Raw genomic sequence first — 22,424 nt, 5'->3', positions numbered from 1 at the left:
GGTGTTGCCAGTGGTACTGGGCTGGGGAACACAGAGCGAGCAGCAGGGTGAAGGGACATGTGCTGTGCCAAGTCAGACATCCTGTACTTGCCACTTCCTGTGAACAAGTCTTCTGTACCTCTGTGCGCCTCAGTTTCCTTGTTGATCAACCATTACAAGATCCTGGATAAAAAAGCACCAGGACAGCGCTGGGCCCATCCGTGCGTGTGCTGGTGGCCTCTGGTGAGGTTCGCATGGCTGTGCAGAGTGGGGCAGAAGTAGGTTTACAATTGTTTGGGGGAAAATACAATAATTAAGATATGATTATACAAGAATAAAGTCTGTTTCATGTACTAAAAACTGTAAACATACTTTTGCACCACCATATATATAGGTAAGTTGAGAGGGGAAGGGCTTAGACCCAAACAACTGTTTTTCCCTCTGCTTGCAAAGGGTTCTTCAGCTTCTATAAAATCTTTAAGACAAAGAACCTGAAGGACACGTCTTCTGAAATAACCAAATAACCCAGGGGTGTTCGGGGAGCCTAAGTCAATCTCGGTGCCGATTTCCTCACATGAGGTCGCACAGGCCCCAGTGTGGGCATTGGTGTTCTCACATAGGCTCTCTGTCGGAACCGCTGCAGGAGCTTTTAGCTGTCCTCGTGGACGGTTGGGCAGCTTCTTACCTTTGTGACACCTAAACTTTTATAAAACATGCTATTAATTCCATCAACAGAAAGGCCATTTGAAGCACTATATACAGGGTCTGGCACAAATAACACCCCGTTTCTATTACAAAGTCATAAGTATGTGATTCTGTAACATAACAATATCACACTCAAGCACACCACTTGACATTTTAGGTGAAATGTTGAAATTAAAACTATAAATTATTACACCCATATTATTACCCTACCAACTGCACTCAAGCAGGCCTTCTGCCAGAGCCTGTATTATTTTTGGTGAATGGCGTGGTTAGTCCAAAACTGAATCCAACTTGATGACATGAATCAGTTATATACCACTATGCTTTTTTGATAGATTAAATGAAGAGTTAAACTTTTTTTTAATTGTTGTTATTAGCTCCTCCTCCTCTTCCCCGTGTTTTTTTAGATAACATCTTTGGAAAGCAACCCAGCATACACATTGCTCTGCAATTGGGTGAGGGGGCGGGTAGTAAAAAAAAAAAAAAAGGAGAGCAACCCAAGAAGACCTAAATGCTGGGAAGACAACTGAATTACAGAAGCTGTTTTTCAGAACTAGCAACACATGCGATCCTGTGTTTTGGAAGAAGCTCGGTTACCTATTAAGAACAGTTTACGCAAAGGAGTTTGGATGATGGACAAGAAGATGTAAAGTTGACTTGATTCAGCCCACACAGACCAAAGCTCCCAAAGCCAGTGTGTCCCTTTAGTGGGATTTATGCCAGAGGAAGACTCACCCCAACACATTTTCTCACCTCTTTTTCAAATCCCAGTAGTTCAGCTCCTTAAACACTCATCTACTTCTGTTTCCCAGAACCCCTCCCTAGTTATTAATTGAAGCTTTAGCCCTGCCCTCCGAAGCAGGGTCCTGTGCCTTTAGTGGGTCACTCTTTGGTTCTTCCTCTTGGTGGAGCCTCTTCAGACACATGGAGGGCAGAGGCTGTTTGTAAAGACGCTTCTAGCAGCATGTGAGGATGATCTAGTCAAAGCTTTCGGTGCCCGGAACAGATGAGACAGCTAAGTGCAAAGACATAACCCAGAATATACACATTGGTTATGTATCGATGCTGGCGTCATTGGTGATTCTAATTTTTTTTGTATGTAACTCAATTTCCTAAATGTTCATTATGTTAAAAGGGACATTGGGCCCTTTTTTTCCCCGCTTAAAAAAATGATAAAAATGTTACTACCTTTTTTCCTAATGTCTTTTTGATGGTAGCTTTATTATTAGACTTGGCATTCTTAAGCCAGTGTTATGATGAAGGGACTTAGACATACTACTATACAGTTCCTTCCTATTTAGACTAGGCAGCTCTCTCACTATTGAAAGGATCAAGTCTGTGAAAAAACTTTTTAACAAACATGAAAAGCCCACTGTTTTATAATAGTAGCAATTAAAATGTTGCCGTTTAAACTCAGTAGTTATTACCATGGCAACTGTGTGTCAAGATTGTTTTTCTCCTTTCTTGAAAAATGGGCAGGGAGATGTGTACCTTCTTAAACCAATAAAGATTTTTGTTGCTCTCCTGTTATCTGTGTTTTCTCAAGGCTATTTTGGAAGACCAAACAATGCTCCTACTCATAGAGTCAACCGTGCTCTGGTCTTAGCAGGTTGCCTGATCCAGTGGGACTGAGTTTAGAGCTTTTAGCAGAGGGAGAGCCAGATGTGAGGTCAGCCTCCTGCCTTTCCTTTTACCTTCCCATCAGCCCTATCGCTCCACCTCTGGAGCAGGTGGCTACTGCTCCCAGACCCTGCAGCAATGCCTTCCTGCAGGCTGGGGAGCTTCCTGACGGAGACAGCAGCTGTCACTGATGCGGTCAATGGCCAGTCAGTAGCCTGTATCCAGCACCAGACAGGTCCAGGGTCCTCAGCCTTGTGGGGCCCTATTTAGCAGGTTCCAGGGACAGCCAAGCTTGTGGGCAGAAGTCAGTCAGAGACTTCATATTTGTTTCCAAATCTGCACGCCTCGTTTCACCAGTCTAGAAAATGCTTGCTATGTGTCAAGGTAAGGAATGTAGTAATGACTAAATGTCGGGCTTTGAGGAGTAATGACTGATATCATCTAGTCTCAAAATAAGGCTGGCACTGAGCCTGAAAGGGGCTGGACGCAAACCCAGGTGCTGCAGTAAGCAGGGCCACTCAGGGTCGTGTAGACAGAGAACTGCAGTTAGGGACGCGGAGGGATTTTTAGATACTTAGATTATGAGGAGCTAGCAAAAAAATTGCAAAGTTTCTCCCCCTGCCAACTCTTGTGCTCCATTTATGCTACAAGAAGCGATTTTTTTCTGCAAAAACCAGAGGAATGGACTAAATGAACTCTGCCCCTCCTTAGCCAGGATGTACAGGACTAAAGAAAGCAGGGCAGAACCATTCCTCCCCGCACCCAGGGAAATGTCTTCTTTAAGAGGCTGGGAGGAAGGCATTCCTGTAGGACTCAGGGGCTTCAGATTTCACCATTTCTTTTAAACCCGGAACAGAGAAATTTAATTTGACAAGAACAGAAATCCTCTTGTCTATGCCCCAATCTAAAATGTTTCTCCTTTCAGTTTATAGCACTTCATAAATAACCCATAGCCAAGATAACACAGTGACTTTGCTTCCCCCAGCACTGCAGTCCTGCAGCATCAGAACAAAGACTGTGTAAAGAGCTGGGATATTTGTTTATTGGAAGGCAGAAAACTGATTAAAAATTGCATTTAGCAGAGAAGCAGGTCTCTTCCTTTCCTTAGGGTATTGCTTTGTGGCTGCAAGGGGAGGGCGGCCTGTGCAAGATGCTGAACCAGTGAATGGAGAGGCCTGCGGGCGGGGGAGGGGCTGCCTCGTCCCTGGGAGGTGGAGGTGCAGCCGGGAACTTGGAGCTCTCGCTCACCATGAGGAATGATTTTTTTCTCATCAACAGTAAGTGCAATCTTGGTCATCAGCTCTGCCTGTGGCCGGTGGGAGGCTGCTGTCTCCGTGTGTCTTGCTCTTTCGCTGTCTCATTTTGGTTACAATAGAAATTGCCGATGTGATGGTGGCTGTGGAGGGTGTGTGCTCAGCCATCGGGGGATGGGTTCTTTCCCGGTGTCAGCATGCGTGTGGTGTCTGCAGCCAGCCTTTGACAAGCAGGAGAGAGCCGTGATTACACTGTGTGCAAAATGGAAGTCCTCCTGCGACATATACGCTTCAGAGAGGCAATTAGCTCAAGTGTGTTGTAATGTCTGTGCCCTCAAACCAGGGCTTCAGGATCTTGGAGTAATTGATTATGTTACTATAAGGATGTTTAGTCATTTAAAATGATGCAATTGTATAGAATTTGTACAGTGTTTTAAGCAACTGACAGCTGCCCACAGGTCTGAATAGCTGTTTGTTTGGAGACAAATTCAGATCCTTCAGCCATCTCAGTTTTCCTGTGTATATTTTAAGAATATTTCCTGAGTATGTTTTAAGTTACGCTGTCCACATTGGCATTGGAATTGTTATACCTTATGCTGATCTAGCGCCTTTATCATTTGACTGTAGACCCTTTCATGTGTAAGTGTATAGGACTGAAATGTAAATTATTCCATATACATGAATTTGATACTTAAAGCCTCCATTACACATTGTAAGACTTAGGCTTGGTACGTAGCATGATACTAACCTGGCTTGATTTTTGTTTGTTTTGGAGGAAGAGCAGGGTTCTTAAATACTGTATTCTGATCCATCACTAGTTAAGATAAAAGAAAAACTTTGTTCACCTTGATTATTTTCTGCATTTCTACCCACAGTCCCTGCAAAAGAACTTTTAATTTGTAATTGCTCAGGCAAATTTCTTATCTTGTGTGGTTTCATATAAAAATGTTTTATTCAGGTCTTCCAATAGGCCACACAGGTGAAAAACCTCCCCTTTGCCCCTAAGTATTTTGCTTTTCCAATACTTAGAATTGAAATTTAGCTCAGGAAGTCAAGCTTAATTTTTTCTGGAGAAATACGATGTAATGAAATATATGCGTGAGCAATGTTAGCCTAGCGCACCTGGGAGAAACATGGCAAGTGCAGAGATGGCGAGCGACGCAAATTGCCTCGGTGGTAGAGGTCACGCAGTTTTGTGGTTGCTTCCCTGCACCAACAGTCTGGTTTCTGAATGCGTTTCCTTGTTTCTCAGTATTAACTCAAGACTTAAACTTCTCTAAGAGCAACATCAATGAGGTCTGACTTTCAGGTCGGCTGCCTGGGTTGGCAAAGGACACATACGTCCTGACCTGAGAAGGGTGATAATTGGATCTTAGTGTCTGTACAGAATGGAATGATACAAACTCAACAGTACATCTTACGGTCCCTAGAGTGAGTTGCAACATATTATCTGAGGAGCCATATTTATTTCTGTCACCGCAGATTGTTGGACATTACGCCTTCAGTCAGAGGGTGGGACATGGAAACATGTTAAATCCTGACCGGATGACTGTTTTCTGGCTTCCTGGTGGCCCTTTCTTTCCCCTCTGATCTTCCTCTTTGATTTGCCCTCCGTATGTGTGTGGTTGGTGTGCTTGTCTGTCAAGTCCTTCACTTGCCCAACATGGAACCAAGGGTTGGAGCATGTGAGGCTTGAAGTGTGGCAGGAGGTTGTTTTGTAGCAAGATGGCTTGTAGGTGCTCCGATCTTCAATATGTAACATGGCCACCTCATTTATGAAAAAGATTTAAAGGTATAAGTGAACATTGTTTACTGATTCAGAAGATATGTATTGAGCACCTCCTTTATTGTATTATAGTGTCTACATTACATCAAAATTAGAGCATGATCTCTTTGGGAAGCAGACATACTTTCAGTTTTCTTTGCGTCCTCGGGATCTGCACAGGACCCCAATACAAAGCAAATGGTTAAATGTTTATTGAAAGGGCCCTGACTGGTGTGGCTCAGTTGGTTGAAGCCTTGTCTCATAAAACCAAAAGGCTGCAGGTTCAAGTCCAAGTCAGGACACATACCTGGGGTAGTTTGATCCCCTGTTGGGGTGCATACAGGAAGCAACCGATTGATATTTCTCACATCAGTCTCTCTCCCTCTCCTTCTCCTTCTTCCTTCTCCTTCTTCTTCCCTCCCCCTTTTCCTTCTCTCTCAAATCAATAACATAACTTTGGAGATGCAGATTTAAAAATTTTAGAGAAAAAAAATGTTTATTGTAAGGAAACCATGAAGAATTGAACATGGGTACCCAAATTTAGCACTTAGTGGATAGGCACCCACTCAAACCTTCCCCAGCTTATGTTGGAGCCATGAGTCTAGACTTCTCATCATGCTCCCTGAAGGAACAAAAACCATCCTGTAGCCCCAATATGTGCGCATTAACATAACGCAGGTTTAGATGCGGTTCCACAAGGAAAGTGCTTAAGAACAGCAGCTCTGGACCAGACTGCCTAGGTTGGAATCCTGCCTCTGCCATTTAATGGCTATATCACTGGGGCAAGTTATTTAAGCTCAGTGCCTCAGTAGCTTCATCCGTCAAATGGGGATGCTAATAGTGCCAATCTCATAGCATCTGTGAGGATGAAATGAGTTGCTAGCATGTAAAGCACAACAGGCCTCGCACAAGTAGATATCAGCCTGTTCTAAAGATGTCCCATTTTAGTAATTAGGTTTGTAAATTCTAAAGCATACCTCGTGTAGAAATTTTTTAAAAATGGGATGATAATAGAAAGTCTAATATCTTATTTCCACACCGCATTGGTGTGTCATGAGCCCTCCAGGTTGGGTACCACTGGCCTGAAGCACCATGGCCCCAGGGAAGCCAAGCGGGTCATCCCTCCGCCTTCCTCCTACCGCCCCCTCTGCTTATTGCACACTGCACCCTGGGGTTACCAGGGTTCAGGATCACTGCATCCTCTGTGTTTTGCACCCAGGTTATTTTGTTGCTTGTTAGCTCCCTTCATTTACAAACTTCGCACTCCAGCCCTCTTTTTAGCTTGAGAAGCTGGGATCCTCAGGCTGGAATAGGGTCAGCCTATTCTAGTGGTGCTGCTGTTCTGGGAGGAGGGGGCAGGCGGGCTGTGCAAAGGCTGCTGAGCCTGAGCACCATCCCCCACCTACGGTGGAAGCTCCTAGGGCGGGGCTGCTCCTCCAGACAGAGCCTTCCCAGAAGGTGTCCCCGTGCAAACTGGGAGACTCCTTATCCCAAGGGGCTTGGGATTCGTGGCTGCTTGGCCTTATATGGAGTGTTCCTTCTGGTCCCTGGGCCATCAGGGTGACAAGACATTAGGGTGAGGAGGGAGCACTGCTGAAGCCACAGGAAGAGAGGAGGGACTTCAGTTACAACAGCATCCAGGCGCAGCCCTGGGTTCTGTTACTTCCTTTTTAATAAATTATCCTGTGGCTTTGAAGAGAATCCCTCCTTGTGATGTTTCCAGTAAGAATGTAATTTGAAAAACATATCCCCTTCAAAATTATCATGACCATAGTTGCTGTTAGGCACTGTGCCAAATGCCTTTTGTATGTTTATATCCCATTCAACCCCCTCAGCTACCCAGTGAAAAGGTACTGACTCCTGTTAACACTGGTTTACAGATGAGAATTAAACAGAGGCAGGATTCAAACCCAGACCCTGACCATAGTCTGTGCTCTTTACCACTAGGCTCCACAACCTACTTCTAAGCCTGCCTACCTCATGGCAATGTTGAGAATGGAACATTATGAACAGAGGTGGTAGGTCCAGTGCCACACAAGTGAGACATCCCTGTAGGTGGCATCGCATCATCCCAGTCCGCAGCAGTAAGACCTAGCCTCTAAGTGAGCACTCACTCTGTTACGTGCATCCTCTTGTCTCACAGCCACCTGCAAGGTGGATAATTTTGCACATAACAAGAAAGTTGGGAACCAGGAAAACTGGGTTCCTTGCTGGGGTATGCAGCTCACAGATAATCCAATAGGAGGTAGAGACCCAAGTCTGGTCACCTCCAGATTTCTGGCCTTAACTTCACCTTGATGTTACCACCTCCTCGAAGCTTGAGGGTCCTCAGAGGACTACTAGATATGGGAGGACTTGAGGTGAAAAGATTTTCCCTAAATCACAAAGCTAGCTGGTAATAGAGCTGGAGCAAAAAGTCCCAGGGTTGAGTTGGTCAATTGTAGGATGCAACACACACACACCCACGCGCACCACCCCCAGCCCCACCCCCCGGTCTACTTAAATAGCGTGTGGTGGAAGGCTTACACACATTTATTCGTTCCATCAAGGTTGTCGACACCTCCTGTCCACCAGGTGTTGTGGGAGGTGCTGAGCATACCGAAGGAGCAAACCCGGTGCAACACGTGATGGGCGCACAGTGAGCGGAGGGTGCAGGCACCATGCAGGGCGCGGGGGCTCCCGTGCTCGGGGGCACCCGGACAAGGGGCAGTGGTGGAAGCTCCAGGAGGAAGGAAGAGAAGCCACGTGCACAGTGCAGGGCTGGAGGCAGAGAGGCCACTGGCCACTTGACCTGAAAACTCAGGAGATTAAACAGTTTTGTCAGGGTAGGGCGAGGGCTGCGGAAGGGTTGGAGTGTGGATCAGACCTGCCATCTCAAATGGATGCTTCAGCTACAGATCACGGGGGCCGGGGGGCGGGGGGAGACAGGGAGGGGGTGGTAGGAAGCCACTCACAGGCAAAGAAGAGATGGCGATGATGGCAGCTGGGAGTTCCATGTGCTTCCTGTGAGTTAGGGCTGGGGCCCCGATTTCTGTTCCTGGTCCGAGCGATGGAGTTCTGGCAGCACCTCATCACCTGAGTATTGATCATGGGAACTTCCCATTGTAGCCATTACTTTCAGTGTCTGGATTTCACTAAAAATCCCACAGGATCTCAAGAAAAGCCCTCACTCCACTTGAGAACTTTCATGAAAGCAGTTTATGGAAGCACTTTATTTCAGGATCAGCATAAAGATCGTTTCCCCTCAACAGCTGTATCCTTTCTCTCTGACAGTGTGTTGACAGACCATGCGTGTTAGTCCAAAGCCTCTCCATGCCAAATCAGGCGGATTGGTGAGGTGGATGGACTTAGAACTGTGCTAGAAAATTAACTTTGCCCCACCCCACTCCCTTTTTGGCTGACACGGTTGCCCCGTAAAGGTCTGGTTCTACGTGAACAGTACCCTCGACCCCTCAGACTAGACTTGGTGGTGTGTGGTACGTGTTCTGTGCTTGCTCAAGAGGGGAGTCCCATGAGAGACATCTTGGGCCAAACACCACCAACTGAACCAGGCCTGTTGCCATCTTCAACCGTCAGGGAAGGTCGCTCACTGGCTGTTGCAATCTTGGGGAAACCCAAAGCAAAAACGGGGTAGGAGTCAGCTGTGGTTGTTTGACCTAAAGAGAAAGGATGGCACCTCCGGTCTCCCCTGGAGCCTCAGAAAGACGGCCTGGGTCTGAGGGGATCCTCCTCTGGGAAGGGCAGGACTCCATATTGCTTGGATGGGCTAACTCTGTGTCCCCTTGAAACCCAGCGGGAACAGCAATTTTGTGAAGTGTCTTGACTTCAATCTTTATTCAGTCTGTTACTGTTATTATACAGTCAATTACTGCTATTACTGTTCTGTGAAGATTCCTATCTGGTGATAGTTGTTCTCACTATAAAATCAGTCACCGATGTAGGTTGCTTTTTTCCCTCCAACACCTTTATAGGAGCATTCTCACCACTAAATGCAGCACATTGGTATTCCACCTCTTTTTTTTTTTTTCCTATAAATATGTTTAGGGTGAAGAAGCTGAAGGAGACCTTTGCTTTTATTCAGCAGTTAGACAAAAACATGAGCAACCTCCGCACCTGGTTGGCTCGAATTGAGTCTGAGCTTTCCAAGCCCGTTGTTTACGACGTCTGTGATGATCAAGAGATCCAGAAGAGGCTCGCCGAGCAGCAGGTGGGTGGACGCGAAATGGGCCTTTGTAAGAGTGTTGGTGTACATGATATCTGCGGGCTCACACCTTCCTCATGTTGCCTGTGGGTTCTAGCATGTTCACATTTCATAATATTGGCTTGTTTTTCCAGAGAAAACTGACCACCTGCCCATTTTCTTATACGTGTGAGGTGTTCTGTCCACCATTCACATAGCTCCTTGCGAACTGCTTGGAATAATGTTTAAGAAGACGCAGACCTTAATTTTAGTGGCAAATAAGTTTTTTTATTTTGTATTTTTTAAAACTTTGATCTCTGTTTTGTTTTTGTTAATATGGGTTTGGCAAACACAGGTTTACAGTTTCGAGTATGGGAAACACGGAGTTTATCCTTGTATTATTTATTTATTAATTATTATTTATTTGTATTACAATGGTATGCCTACATTTGCCCACCCCTGCATAGCTTTGGAAGGCAATGAATTGAAAGGCAAGTAATTTTTCTTACCAAGGAAGGTTTTCATGGGGTAATACTCTGTGTCTGATAGAGTTTTTTAAAAATAAGTAAAACAAAAAAAGGTATAACAAGGAGCATGCTTGGACCAATAGTTTCAGGAGTCTCTCTGCGTTTCTATTATCAGTGATGTACCCTCTGAGCCAACCCCAGAAATCCCAGTTTGTAAACCCCTGAATCCTTGAAATCACTGACATCAAACCCACTTTCCTGCCCTCTGTGGGCTTGCATTCACCTGTTCGGTGGATTTGGAGGAGCTGCCTCTCTCCTGGCCTTCTTTGTTCCTGTACTGAAATGGTACATAACTTCAATCTGGTTGATGTATAGATTCCCTCTTTATAGGATTCAGAATCACCAATGTGGAATTCTTACCCTTGGGTTACCAAAAAGAAAGAAAGAAATATACACTTGATGTTCAGGACTGCCATTATTGTAAAGAAGTTAGATGTATCAGTTTTCAATAGCTATTATCACAAACAAATTACTACAAATTTGGCGTCTTAACACTAATGTATTATGTTATGGTTCTGGAGGCCAGAAAGCTGGCACCAGGCCAAGACCAAGGTGTGAGCCCCGCTGCTTCCTTTCTGAAGGCTCTGGGAAGGAACCCATTTCTTTGCCCTTTCCAGCGTCTAGAGGTCTCCACATGTCTTGGCTCATGGCCCCTTCCTCTGTCTTCAAAGCCAGCAAATTGCATCTCTCTGTGCCTTTCTTCCCTAGTCACTTCTCCCTCTGACTCTTTACCTCCCTCTTCTACTTTTGAGGATCCTTGAGATTATATTGGTCCCACCCAGGTAATTTAGGGTAATTTCTCTATTTGAAAGAGAGTTGAATAGCAAACTTAATTTTCCATTGCCATGGAAACTAACAGTTTCACAGGTTCTGGGGCTAAAGGCATATGGACATCTTGGGGAGGAGGAAATAGTCCATCTACCAGAGGTGTCCTGAGGAAACTTTTAGTATTTTTATTAAAGGGGAAAAAAAAAGTTGCTATCTGTGTATTGTACTAAGCCCAGGCTTTAAGTGCTCCATTGAAAACACTAAAAACAAATGTGTCACACACAAAAATTATGTATGGGCCCTTTAAAAAAACACCTTACCTGTGTTTCTGTCACTAATTAAATATAATAAATTGCTTGATTCCTTCCCGAAATAAAACCTAAACACTTGGGATCACCAAGTAATGCCTTCTGCAAAAGCCCTCAGCCCCCAAAGTGACTGCAAGACCTGATGTCGTTGCAGTCTCACTGTAATGTCCTTGGGGCTCCAGTGTGGGAGGGGTCAGACCTTATAAGAGTCCTTCTTGTTTCTCCTCTTGCAGGTAGAATTTCTTTAGGTGATAAAGGTCATGCTGTTATTTCTGTTGAATATGTTGTCTTCAAAATGTAAAGGATGTGCAACATCTGTGACACTTAAAAATCAGGAACCACTTTTTATTTTATTTTTATTTTTGTATCCTCACGCAAGGACATGCTTATAGATTTTAGGGAGAGGGAAAGGGAGGGAGAAAGAGAGGGAGAAAGAGAGGAAGAGAAACACTGATGAGAGAGAGAAACATCAATCAGTTGCCTCTCATACGTGCCCCAACCAGGAACCGAATCCGCAACCTAGACTGGGAATTGAACCCACCACCTTTCTGCTTGTGGGATGACACTCCAGCCTGGTGAGCCCCACTGGTTGGGGCCAGGAGCCACTTTTGTTGAGTCTTCAGCATCCCTGTTCTTTTCTTTGGTTTCCTGATTCCCGTGGGTGCCATATGGTGGCTTGGGGGGAATTGTTGGTCCTTCCATTCCGTAATTGCCAATGGCTCCCTCCCAAGTGGGCCAGCTCAGTTTCATGACCACCCCCTGTAAACCACTCCCCAAGACCTCCCTGGTGGACTTGCTCGCCACCTCCCAGCCACTCCCAGGAAGACAGTCTGAAACCACCATTGGGGGGTGTGCGATTTCCTGCCCTCTCAGCCTGGTTTCTCCTTATCCCCCTTTGTCTAACTTCTCTACTTCTTTTATGTGCTCATTCTTCCGGACTGCTCTTGTGGCTCTCGTTTCGTGTCTTCCCCCCACCCCGCCCCTTCTGTCTGCCCTGCCCCCCCCCCCAACTTTTTCCCAGCCCCAGGGCTCTGTCACCTGCTCAGGCAGAGACACAAACCAAGCAGGAGCCTGTTTCAGAACTGGTGGTGAAAGTCACGTTGCTTTCTGTTGTTTCTTAGGTCCAGTTCCTCAGATTACATGGGGACAGTTGTCAAAATCTAATTGTTGTGTAAACTTGTGCCTGAGTGGGTACCAGTGGTAGGATTATTGTCGGTATTACTCATTTAGCACCCATGTTAGGATTCCTTATCTATTGTTTCAACAAAGTTAAAAGGGATATTTACCAATATGGGTGAATGTCAGGAAAGCCCGTGAAGATTCCACGTAAGAATTCTACGTAAACCTAATCATTTTAAAGCTAGTTTTTGCACTGACGCAAGGGACACTCCCACCACGGTGGCATTTCCAGCATTTGTCCTGGGCTGCGGAGCTTCAAACAATCACCTGTGCCTCTCTCTTCACTGCACATACGAGGTGACGAGCCAAAAACCACATTTTCTTCTGAATGTAGCTTTGAGGTGCTCAATTTCAATCAGTTAGGGCCTGTGTTAAGAACTGCTTGATTTAAAATATATTTGAGTACTAGCATTTTATTCTTTAAACCTACTTGAACACAGAATGATCCAAATGATGCATTTATTAGAAGAAAAGTAAGAAAATATTAGTCCTATTTACTAACACAATAGTAGGAACCTCCACAGTTATTACACAATGAGGTAACAGGGATGCCCTTGGCGCTGCCTTCCTGTGCACAGTGGCAAACGCTGTTTCTGCAGCAGTAGTTCCCCTTGTACGCTGGGCTCTGCTGGACCCAGGGAGCTTTAGCGCCATTAATGGTGGCGTATTTAACTTTGTGTCTGCCCCAAGATTAGTGTCGTCTCACTCCACTTATCACAGAATTTGGCTATCCGGAGCAGCCTCACTCACCCAAAAAGGCAAAACAAGCAGGCCCCTTATCTGTCCCCCACCCCACCCGCCACCGTGTGCAGAAGGAAATAATAGTCTCTGGATAATAACTGAAAATATCATGCTATTCTTAACAGGTTTTCTATTTGTTTCCTACAACCATGTATTTTCTCTTCATGCACATTCTTCTTCCCAAATTAAGGACCTGCATCACCATCACCATCATAGGACATGACTGCAGAGACCCTGTCCCTTCCCCAAGCTTGGCCAGACCCGTCAGGGGTGGTCTCCTTCTCTGAATCCTTCCCTTGGGCTGTGGAGCCCCAGGAGGGGCTCGTGGGAGGCTGCAGGCGCATGTTCTGGGGGATGTGTAAAGACAGCATAAAGGATTTAGTAGATCTAAGATTCTGTGACCCATGAAAGTTAAGAGTTTCTGTTGCTCACGTTTTATATCCTGCTGAAAAGAGTGGATTTTCCACAGAAGGTCTCCCCAAAGCCAAGTCTACATTTGAGGCCCTTGGAGTCGGGTGGTATGGAATAGCTCCCGTGCCTCCCGAAAGTCTGTGGGGTGCTGAGCTCTCAAGGGAGGGTGCCCTGCTATTCCTACTGCCTCACATAGTCAGTTCAACAAATCAATCGCAGTTGTTGCCAGTGCTTAGGTTTCGTGTCGGGGCTATAGCACAAGGGTTGCACAAAGATGAGAGTCTGTCTTGTTGCTTCCAAGGTAGAAAGGCACTCATGAGTGGGGAGAGTGGGGTGAGGGTCCTTTAACGCCGACCCTCCTACCACCATCATCTCAAGGTGCTTCTCGTTCTCCTGTAATCTTAGGACCTGCAGCGAGACATTGAACAGCACAGTGCAGGGGTGGAGTCTGTGTTTAACATCTGTGATGTCCTCCTGCATGACTCCGATGCCTGTGCCAATGAGACCGAGTGTGACTCCATCCAGCAGACCACCCGAAGCCTGGACAGACGCTGGAGGAACATATGCGCCATGTCAATGGAGCGGCGGATGAAGTGAGAACTGAGCTGCACCTATATGTCTGAAGTGTGGTCAGCTGAATTCACTGTGCCCTTCTGGCCTAAATGAGAGTAACTGTATTCTGTTCAATTCAGAGGCTCTTGGCAGAGAAGGCTCAGTCTGTACAACAGTGCTTATTAAACTAACTATTCAAGAAAAATATAATTGGGGCAGTGTCTTTCCCCAGCGCCCTGGTGCCTCGGGTGTAACCCAGGCTGGCCCCCCTTATGTCCGTAGCCTCAGGATAAAGCGGTGGAGGAAGCCCTGTCTCCTCTGGGTTCACTTTTGAAGCAGGAGCTCTGAGGGACTTGGCACTCCTAGAAGGCAGGTGTCCTGCCCAGGAAGCAATGTGCCTGGTGGTTTCCTGGAAGCTGTATTAGGGTTGTTCCACCTGAGCAGTGCCAGTGCTGGGGGCGGGGCGGGGCGGGGGAGCAATTGGAAATGGGACCAGTTGAGAGAGAAAGTGTAAGAGCTCTGGTCAGAATGGATGGCTTGTGCTAAGTTGTCTTCTTCCTGTCAGAATTGAGGAGACTTGGCGCCTGTGGCAGAAGTTTCTCGATGATTACTCCCGCTTTGAAGACTGGCTCAAGTCAGCCGAGAGGACAGCAGCCTTCCCAAATTCCTCCGAGGTGTTGTACACAGTAGCCAAAGAAGAGCTGAAGAGGTTTGAGGTAAAGACTTGCGGCAGGCTCAGGAGCAGCTAGAATGACTTCCTCTAAGTGGGGACTTCCCCAACTTCTGCCCAGGGCCCCATGCACAACCTGCCGTCAGCTGCTAAGACAGCCTTGCAGGAAGTCCCGGTTTATGCCAGCTGGCACACAGTGAACCCGAAAGCCTGTTCCGTAGCTAGCGTCCGGGGAGTGGGTGAAGTAGGCCCCACTGCCGTTGTGGTGTGGGGACCAACGACTTGCAGCAGGTCTGGAAGGGGTGTCCTGCACCGCATGCTACAGCACTGACGTTGCTCTGTGTGATGCAGGCCTTCCAGCGGCAGGTCCACGAGAGGCTCACGCAGCTGGAGCTCGTCAACAAGCAGTACCGGCGGCTGGCCCGGGAGAACCGCACCGACACGGCCAGCAGGCTGAAGCAGATGGTCCACGAGGGCAACCAACGCTGGGACGGCCTCCAAAAGCGGGTCACAGCCATCCTGCGCAGACTCAGAGTAACCTTCTTTACGTCACGGGGTCATTTGTAGATTTTCAGGGAGAAGTGATATGCGGTATCAGGCTTACAACAAAGCAACAGGTAGAAGATTCCATGGGAGGCCCAAGCGAGCTTAACATTGTTCCCTTTTATTTAAGCCCAAAGCTGCAAGCTCTTTGTATTTTTTTTTAAAGTGGTTTTTTGCCTGAGAACAGGCTTCTTAGGCAGTTTGTTTATGTGACTTGTGTTACCAAGCACATCTCTTTTTTCACCTTCTGTAGCCCCTGAGGTTGTGCGTGCCAGCTCACAGACGGCCCAGGCAAGGGTCGGGGGTGGACTACCATCCCTGGGTCTGGACCACAGTCTGGAAAGAGACCTGCTTTGCCCACCTGCCTGCTGTTTTTAAATTTATTTGTAGAGGGTAAGGGAGGGAGAAAGAGAGGAAGAGAAACACAAATTGGTTGCCTCTGACCTGCCCCCAACGGGGAGACCTGGCTCACAACCCAGGTATGTTCCCTGACTGGGAATCGAACTTGCAACCTTTCAGTTTGCAGGACTGTGCCCAATCCACTGAGCCACAGTGGCCTGGATGCAACTGCCTGCTTTTGTGTCCTGCTTCTGGCACTGTGAGGGACGTGGACAAAGCCCCCTCTGCACGGTGTGGGTTGTGGACAGCAGTTCTTTGAATTTCGGAGCATGCTGGCTAACCTCAGAGGCTGGGTTTGGGTTTTTTTTGGATGTGGGCATTAACCTTAGATTTCTGTAATCCAGAGGCGTGATGCCAGCCTTTGTGAAGCCAGGTGCAGACTGCCAGGACCAGAGGCCCTTGTGTCCGGGGAAGTGATGTTAACCCCTGCTCCTGTTCTCAGGGCAGTACGCTCTGGGAACCTTTCTAAAATGGAAATCAGGGCAGCTGGGGGTTTTTAACCCTCTCAGGAAGAAACTGGCTAGCTTTTCAGATAACTGCCTTGCGTTAATATATCTTCTGACTTGACTGTGAGAACTCCAACCCCTCACTTGGCACTGAATGCTATGTCTGTTTGGGAATCTACTGCCCATCTATGATGCAGTAACCTGAGAGGCACTGTTAATTGGAGGGGATGACTCTCTGCCTCAGGGTCTTCTCCGAGGAGACACATCCAGAATTACATCAATGAAGGCAAACGGGGTGCTGGTCCAGGATCAACCCTGAGATCAGTCATTTTCTGTTTTAAAGCTACTACGTCCTTCTGTCAAGCAAAAGCTTCCACAAAAAGAGGCAAGGTGGCCCACTTAGGCTTTGAGGGGGTTCCTCAAAGGACAGGTTGGAAACATCATGGACTTAGACTAGAGGATTAGAGAATTTTAAATGCTAAAAGGATATTGAAGATTGTAATTATTCCCCTACCTTACTTGCTAGGAAAGCCACCGAGACTCAGAGAAGCTGGGGAGCTTGCTGGTGTCACACAGGACAGACCCCAGGCTCCTGACCCCACACTGGCCCCTGAGTGTCCTGTGGGCCCCCCAGTTATGGGGTCTGGGGCACATGTGCAGTGTGATGGGGAAAGGCTGTGTCAGGAGTGGTACCCGCAGACAGGCCTCGCTTGGAGTCCCCCGCTGGAGGTGACCCTTCCCCTTCAGCCAGAAGGCAACCTGAACTCTCATTCTGCCATCAACACAAATGTATTGTTCTTCCACGTTTGCAGCATTTCACCAATCAAAGGGAAGAATTCGAGGGCACCCGGGAGAGCATCCTGGTGTGGCTCACAGAGATGGACCTGCAGCTGACCAACGTGGAGCACTTTTCTGAGAGCGATGCCGACGACAAGATGCGCCAGCTGAACGTAAGGCTTTCTCCCTCGGCTCCTCTTAAAAGAATGCACCTTTGCAGAGGAGAACAGGCCAAGTACAAATTTCACCTGATACCCTGGGAGCAGATTCCAGAACTGTTAAAGCAGCCAGGCTACACCCACCTGTGTCCTGCTAGGTTATCACAAGCAAGGATACTATTCCCTGCAGCTGAGGGGTCAGTGGAACGAGGCCCTTTTTTCTCTTTGTCATTTGTAATCATCCAAGGAGAGAACACTCTTCAGGTTCCGAGCCAAAGTTCAGGAGATGCTGTTTCCCCAGCACTCAGTCTGAGTGCCCGTGTGCAGCGTGACAGGGAGGAGCTGTAGGAGTGGGGCCAAGAACGGATAGCTGCTCCTCTCCCACAGCTGCAGCTAATCTGTCTTACACTGTAATCTCACATCGTTCCCTCCTTGGCGAGATTTTAGAGCAAGTTGAGAATGGAAATTTGTCTTCCCTAATATAAGGGCACCAACGAGCATCAGTATTGTGTCTACAAGCAGATGCCCACTGGTGACTCACTGTGGGACATGTTTGTTCCCCAAGTGTCCATAAGATAAGGTCTCTCCCTTACACCTTAGAACAGTAAATGTCTATCCATGTCAAACTTTTAGAATTATTTTAATTAGAAAACTCAGTGCCCAGAGGGGGAGGAAAAAATACGTACATTTTAAATTATTAAATCTTTCACCTTGTTAAAAATTGATGAAGCAAGAGAGTACTCAGTGTAGGAACAAAACAATAATGATATTTTGATGCTTTTTCTGTAGCTTGTTATAAGAAACAGACATTGTCTGAATCCTCAGAAATTTCCCTCTTTGAAATCATTTGTCATATTCTACGTAGGGTTTCCAACAGGAAATTACATTAAATACCAACAAGATTGATCAGCTGATTGTTTTTGGGGAGCAGCTGATTCAGAAGAGTGAGCCCCTAGACGCCGTGGTGATCGAAGATGAGCTGGAGGAACTTCACCGATACTGTCAGGAAGTGTTCGGCAGGGTCGCCCGGTTCCACCGGCGGCTGACCTCCCACACCCCGGTAAGGGGAACGTTGCTCAGGGAGGGCTTCTGGGCCTCCACGACTTGATGTCTGACCAAACTTGCCGTGAAGTGGTTAACAATGATTCATTCTCTAATTTTAAAGAAAAAAGCTATGTTGAAAAATTTTATTTCTGATCTTACAGAGCCACAGTTACTTAGAAGCTCCCATTTCCCAATGGAAAGGATAGCACTTCTGAATATTCTTGCCCCTTTTCCATTTTCTTCCATGTATAGGGTTTTCTCAGTATAGGGTTTTTCTTGCATGTGTCAGTTCTGCTGCAATATTTTTATAACTGTTCTGGTTATGCTTACAGTATTAACTTGGGATGTATTGGCCTTTTCCTGCATTTTAGTGTCTGGGAGCTCTTAATATTCAGGCCTTTCTGGTGTTTTGTTCTCACCATTGAAGTGACCAAAGCACCAGGTTTTGAAAGCAATTGTAATGTTTCTATTGACAAAAAGGCCTTTCGGGAAATTCAGATGGAGTTAGGCCATTATTCAAAGTTTGCCTTTGTCTGCCTGGAGCTTAATGGTCGGCACAACTGGCTACCTTTTCTTTTGGTGTCTTCATCTTCAAACATAATTTCTTCATGAGACATAGCCTCAAAAATAACCCACTAGCAATTTATAATCATTTTTCTTAGAGTCATTATAACACAGAGAGAATGAGATTCCCTATTCTGAAGAGTAAGATTGAAGATAAAAAGAAAGAACTTGGTATTACGTAGGGTCCTTGAACATGTGAATCTTACTCAGAACACTAGTAGCCTTAAGTTCTTTTTAACTATTAATTTTCTTACTCTTGGAAGAACCTGTCATTAAACTTAGATTATCAAATTTAAGGGATTTTTCCTAGGAAATAAAATGGAGTTTTGAAAAATACAAATTCTAGGCCCCACACTAGATGGTCTAAATTGGAATAACCATGAACCAGGAGCCTGGGAACCTGATTCCTTTTAGTTTCCTCAGAAATGTCGCTGGCGGCCCTTTTCCAGAACTGCCAGGCAAGCAGACTTCTCCTGTTCCTCGGAACCGCAGGGGCCTGTGATTGGGTTAATTCTGAAAACCAGATACTCCTGTTTTAGGGCTTGGAAGATGAAAAGGAGGCCTCTGAGAATGAAACGGAGTTGGAAGACCCCAGAGAGATGCAGACTGACTCTTGGCGTAAAAGGAGAGAGATGGAGGAGCCCTCGTCTCCTCAGTCCCTTTGTCATCTGGTGCCCCCAGCACTGGGGCCCGAGCGGTCTGGCTGCGAGACCCCTGTCAGCGTGGACTCCATCCCTCTGGAGTGGGACCACACAGGTGACGTGGGGGGCTCCTCCTCTCACGAAGACGACGAGGAGGGCCCGTACTACAGTGCGCTGTCAGGTAACAGGCCTGTGTTTCCAGAGCCCTGAAGTCCACCCATTCGGCTGTGTTTTTAGCACCTTGTAGCAACATGGCCAACTCTTGATGAGCAGGAATCCAGCTTATGGCTGATCTAGACTTCCTATGGCTTCCTGTGTTCTGTCCTGCCCACTTTTTGACTTACCTGAGAGTTGGTTCACTCCTGTTACAGATGGGATGAAAGGGAAAAGACAAAATTCACATTTGGCACATTAAGGCTGTCCACTGGTGGCTCTGCTCATCAGGGAACTTTGCAGTTGAGTTTTTCAGAGTACCAGTAGACTGAGTGCTTTCATTCTCTCTGTACACTTCCCCTCCCCTGCCACTGCTTTGGACAGTTGGGAGTTGGCTGAAAGTCCTTCCATTTTTCTTTTAAAGCTTTTTAATAAAACAGGTAAAGGGTAGTGACTTTTCTTCTTCCAGCTGACAACGTTGCTATTGTTTTAATTTAATACGGGGGCATTCCTCTACAGACGCCTGCAGTGAGGAAAATGACATTATTCTTTTTCAGATGTAGAAATCCCCGAAAATCCTGAGGCATATCTTAAAATGACCACAAAAACTTTGAAAGCGTCTTCTGGTAGGCCCCTGCCCGTGCATGTGTCTCAACATGGCAGCACCCCGTGGCGCACACTGCATCCTAAACCTCGCTCCCATGTCGTGTCTGACCCCTGCCTCCTGTGGACACCATGGCCTTCGTGTCATGGTGTATTCACACTGCCGTACTCACACATACCTGCGTGCTCCTTACAAAACCCCACCCAGACCAGAGCATCTCGCCGACGTCCCTCTCCTCCCCTTCAGGCCTGCGCAGAAGGGACATTTTCATGGTGCCTTTTTCAGTTTTTATTTTCCTGCCATCTAACTCAAGTCCTCTGGCATGGGCCAAGCTTTCTTCATGGTGGCTTGGTTTGGAACTACTTCCTTGCTTACGGTGATTTCCTGGGAAGAGGGCGGGTGAGTAGGTAGGTCGGGGTAGAGGTGCTGTTGCATTTGTCGCAGAAAAAACCTTCCTTTCCTTGACTTGCAGCTCTCATCTTTATTCCCGGCCCCATCCCATCTGCAGTGGTGGGGTGCAGCCACGGGTAGCCCTTTGGTCCCCAAGTCTATCCTAATGTTTACTCTTCCCCTCACTCCTGAAAGGCCTTCAGTCTTCTTGGCTCCCAGACCCAGCTTGCTGCCGTTGTCCCCATCACTAGAGACCCCGGCTCCAAAATGCCACTCATCCCCTAGCAAATCATGTGTTCGTCGTGCTCCATCATGAACCCATTTAGCAAAGGCCCAGTGTTGCTCAGTTGCATGTCTCTCATTTCATTCCCTTCTGGGACCTACTGACATTTTGCAAACGTGCATGCTTTGCAAGGAAAGCTGCAGAACTCATATTATACTGTAACCTGATGCCATGTGACCCATGACCTTTTTGTGTGTAACTAAACATGAATCCTTTGGTTGGAGAGAATGGACTGTCACTTGTTACTTTTGTTTCAGGTAAATCCATTTCTGAGGACCACACATGGCATGTACCTGACAGTCCTTCCTGTCCCAAACATCGCTACAAACAAATGGGAGGTGACAGGAACGTACAGACCATCCCCTCAGACTCCAGCACCCCCTATAAACCGGCCTATGTAAGTCTCCACCCCCCTTGGAGTACAACCCACATGCCTAATAGTTAAAATTTTTCAAGAGAGGGATTTTGATGTATGTTGTGTGTACTCACTCCCCCGGCACATTTCCCATGGTGACAGTATCTCTGCTGAGCTGCTGGGTTCATTAGAACCCTGGTAAAGCTGATTATAGTAAAAGATAGGCTTCTGACCAAAAACCATCTTTGTGTATGTAGACGTGATATTACAGTGATTATTGCTATTGAGTTGGTCAGCCATGCAAATAATGGAGAAGTGAACGGTGGGCTTTCCTGAGCTGCTTCTGAGCTCCCAAACCTTTATTTTATTTACCTTGTGATCATACATCCTATTCAAAAATTATGACTTGATATCCATTATGATTTGACCACGTGCTGTGGTAGACATGGGTTTGACTCCTGGCCCTGCCAGTAAATTGCTCTGGACCCATAAGCACTTCGCTTTGCCTCTGTGAGCCCTCCTCACCCGAGGTAAACGTGCCTTATGTAATTGCTACTGTTAGGGTTAATGTGTATGCAGTTACGACGAAGGCCCTCAGAAGCAGTCACCATTATGATTGTTATTCCTGCTACATACTACTATGTATGTGGTTTATTGTTATTTATAACAGTGACTGTTCCTTCTTAGTTACAGTTCCCTCTGGCAACACGAGTCCTTGGCATGCCTCTGGCTATGCCGCTGTTGGGGGGCAGCCAGCCTAGGATTTAATGTTGGCCCCAGATCCTTCTCAGTGCAGAGAATTAGCGATGAGTGAGTTGAAAATAAAATGTCCTGTGCTTTTTTAGCATCATCTCTTAGAAAGTCAGAAGCAATGTTAGCATCACTGGATTGGTCCTCAAAGTGCCCTCTGTGTCTAGGAGTGAAAAGTGCTAGATAGTTAGAGAAGACCCTTGGCTGTACGTGGTCAGGCGGGAGTCATCTGGTAATGGACTGCCCATGCCAAATTCAGAAACTTTTGCTTAGCAAAGCAGTTGTCATTTTTAATCTGCCTCTCTGAAGAATAAAGACCTCACAGCCTGGGGGAGAGAGACGCCAGTACCTCACCTTTGCTAATTTACATCTGTAGTTCCAGCGACTTTGCCCATGGTCCTCACCTGGCCATTTTCAGCAGCTCAACCTGTTTTTTGTGGTGACAGGAATGTCACCACAAATCTGAAGGATTTAACATTTATTTTTTTCACTCCACACAAATAGGCCATAAAGACACAATCCAAAGAAACCAACGCTTTTCTAAAAAGGTTCCATCTATTTTTGGAAAGACCAAAGATAATAGCCCAATCAGTTCTTGATAACAGAAGGGCAGTGAAGGATAAATCCTTGGTAAGGAACAGCCCTAGGAGGCAGAATTG

At 46.6% G+C, this 22,424-nt stretch overlaps 1 protein-coding gene across 1 annotated transcript in view; it reads left to right on the top strand.

Annotated features, from left to right (window-relative positions):
* SYNE2 (spectrin repeat containing nuclear envelope protein 2) overlaps positions 1 to 22,424 on the top strand; it is a 277,882-nt gene that overhangs the window by 247,129 nt on the left and 8,329 nt on the right. The window contains exons 101-109 of the mRNA XM_054567455.1: positions 9,367 to 9,529; positions 13,842 to 14,029; positions 14,554 to 14,704; positions 15,010 to 15,192; positions 16,859 to 16,996; positions 17,847 to 18,041; positions 19,129 to 19,411; positions 19,941 to 20,009; positions 20,918 to 21,057. Coding sequence (XP_054423430.1) covers positions 9,367 to 9,529; positions 13,842 to 14,029; positions 14,554 to 14,704; positions 15,010 to 15,192; positions 16,859 to 16,996; positions 17,847 to 18,041; positions 19,129 to 19,411; positions 19,941 to 20,009; positions 20,918 to 21,057 — 1,510 coding nt within the window. The remainder of the gene's footprint in view (positions 1 to 9,366; positions 9,530 to 13,841; positions 14,030 to 14,553; positions 14,705 to 15,009; positions 15,193 to 16,858; positions 16,997 to 17,846; positions 18,042 to 19,128; positions 19,412 to 19,940; positions 20,010 to 20,917; positions 21,058 to 22,424) is intronic.

This window comes from Pteronotus mesoamericanus, unplaced genomic scaffold, assembly GCF_021234165.1.
Source record: "Pteronotus mesoamericanus isolate MK-2021 breed Mesoamerican mustached bat unplaced genomic scaffold, CSHL_Meso_final contig_182, whole genome shotgun sequence".
Taxonomy (NCBI): domain Eukaryota; kingdom Metazoa; phylum Chordata; class Mammalia; order Chiroptera; family Mormoopidae; genus Pteronotus; species Pteronotus mesoamericanus.
Note: the sequence above shows the minus strand (reverse complement) of the source record. Positions and strands in the feature narration are given on the sequence as shown.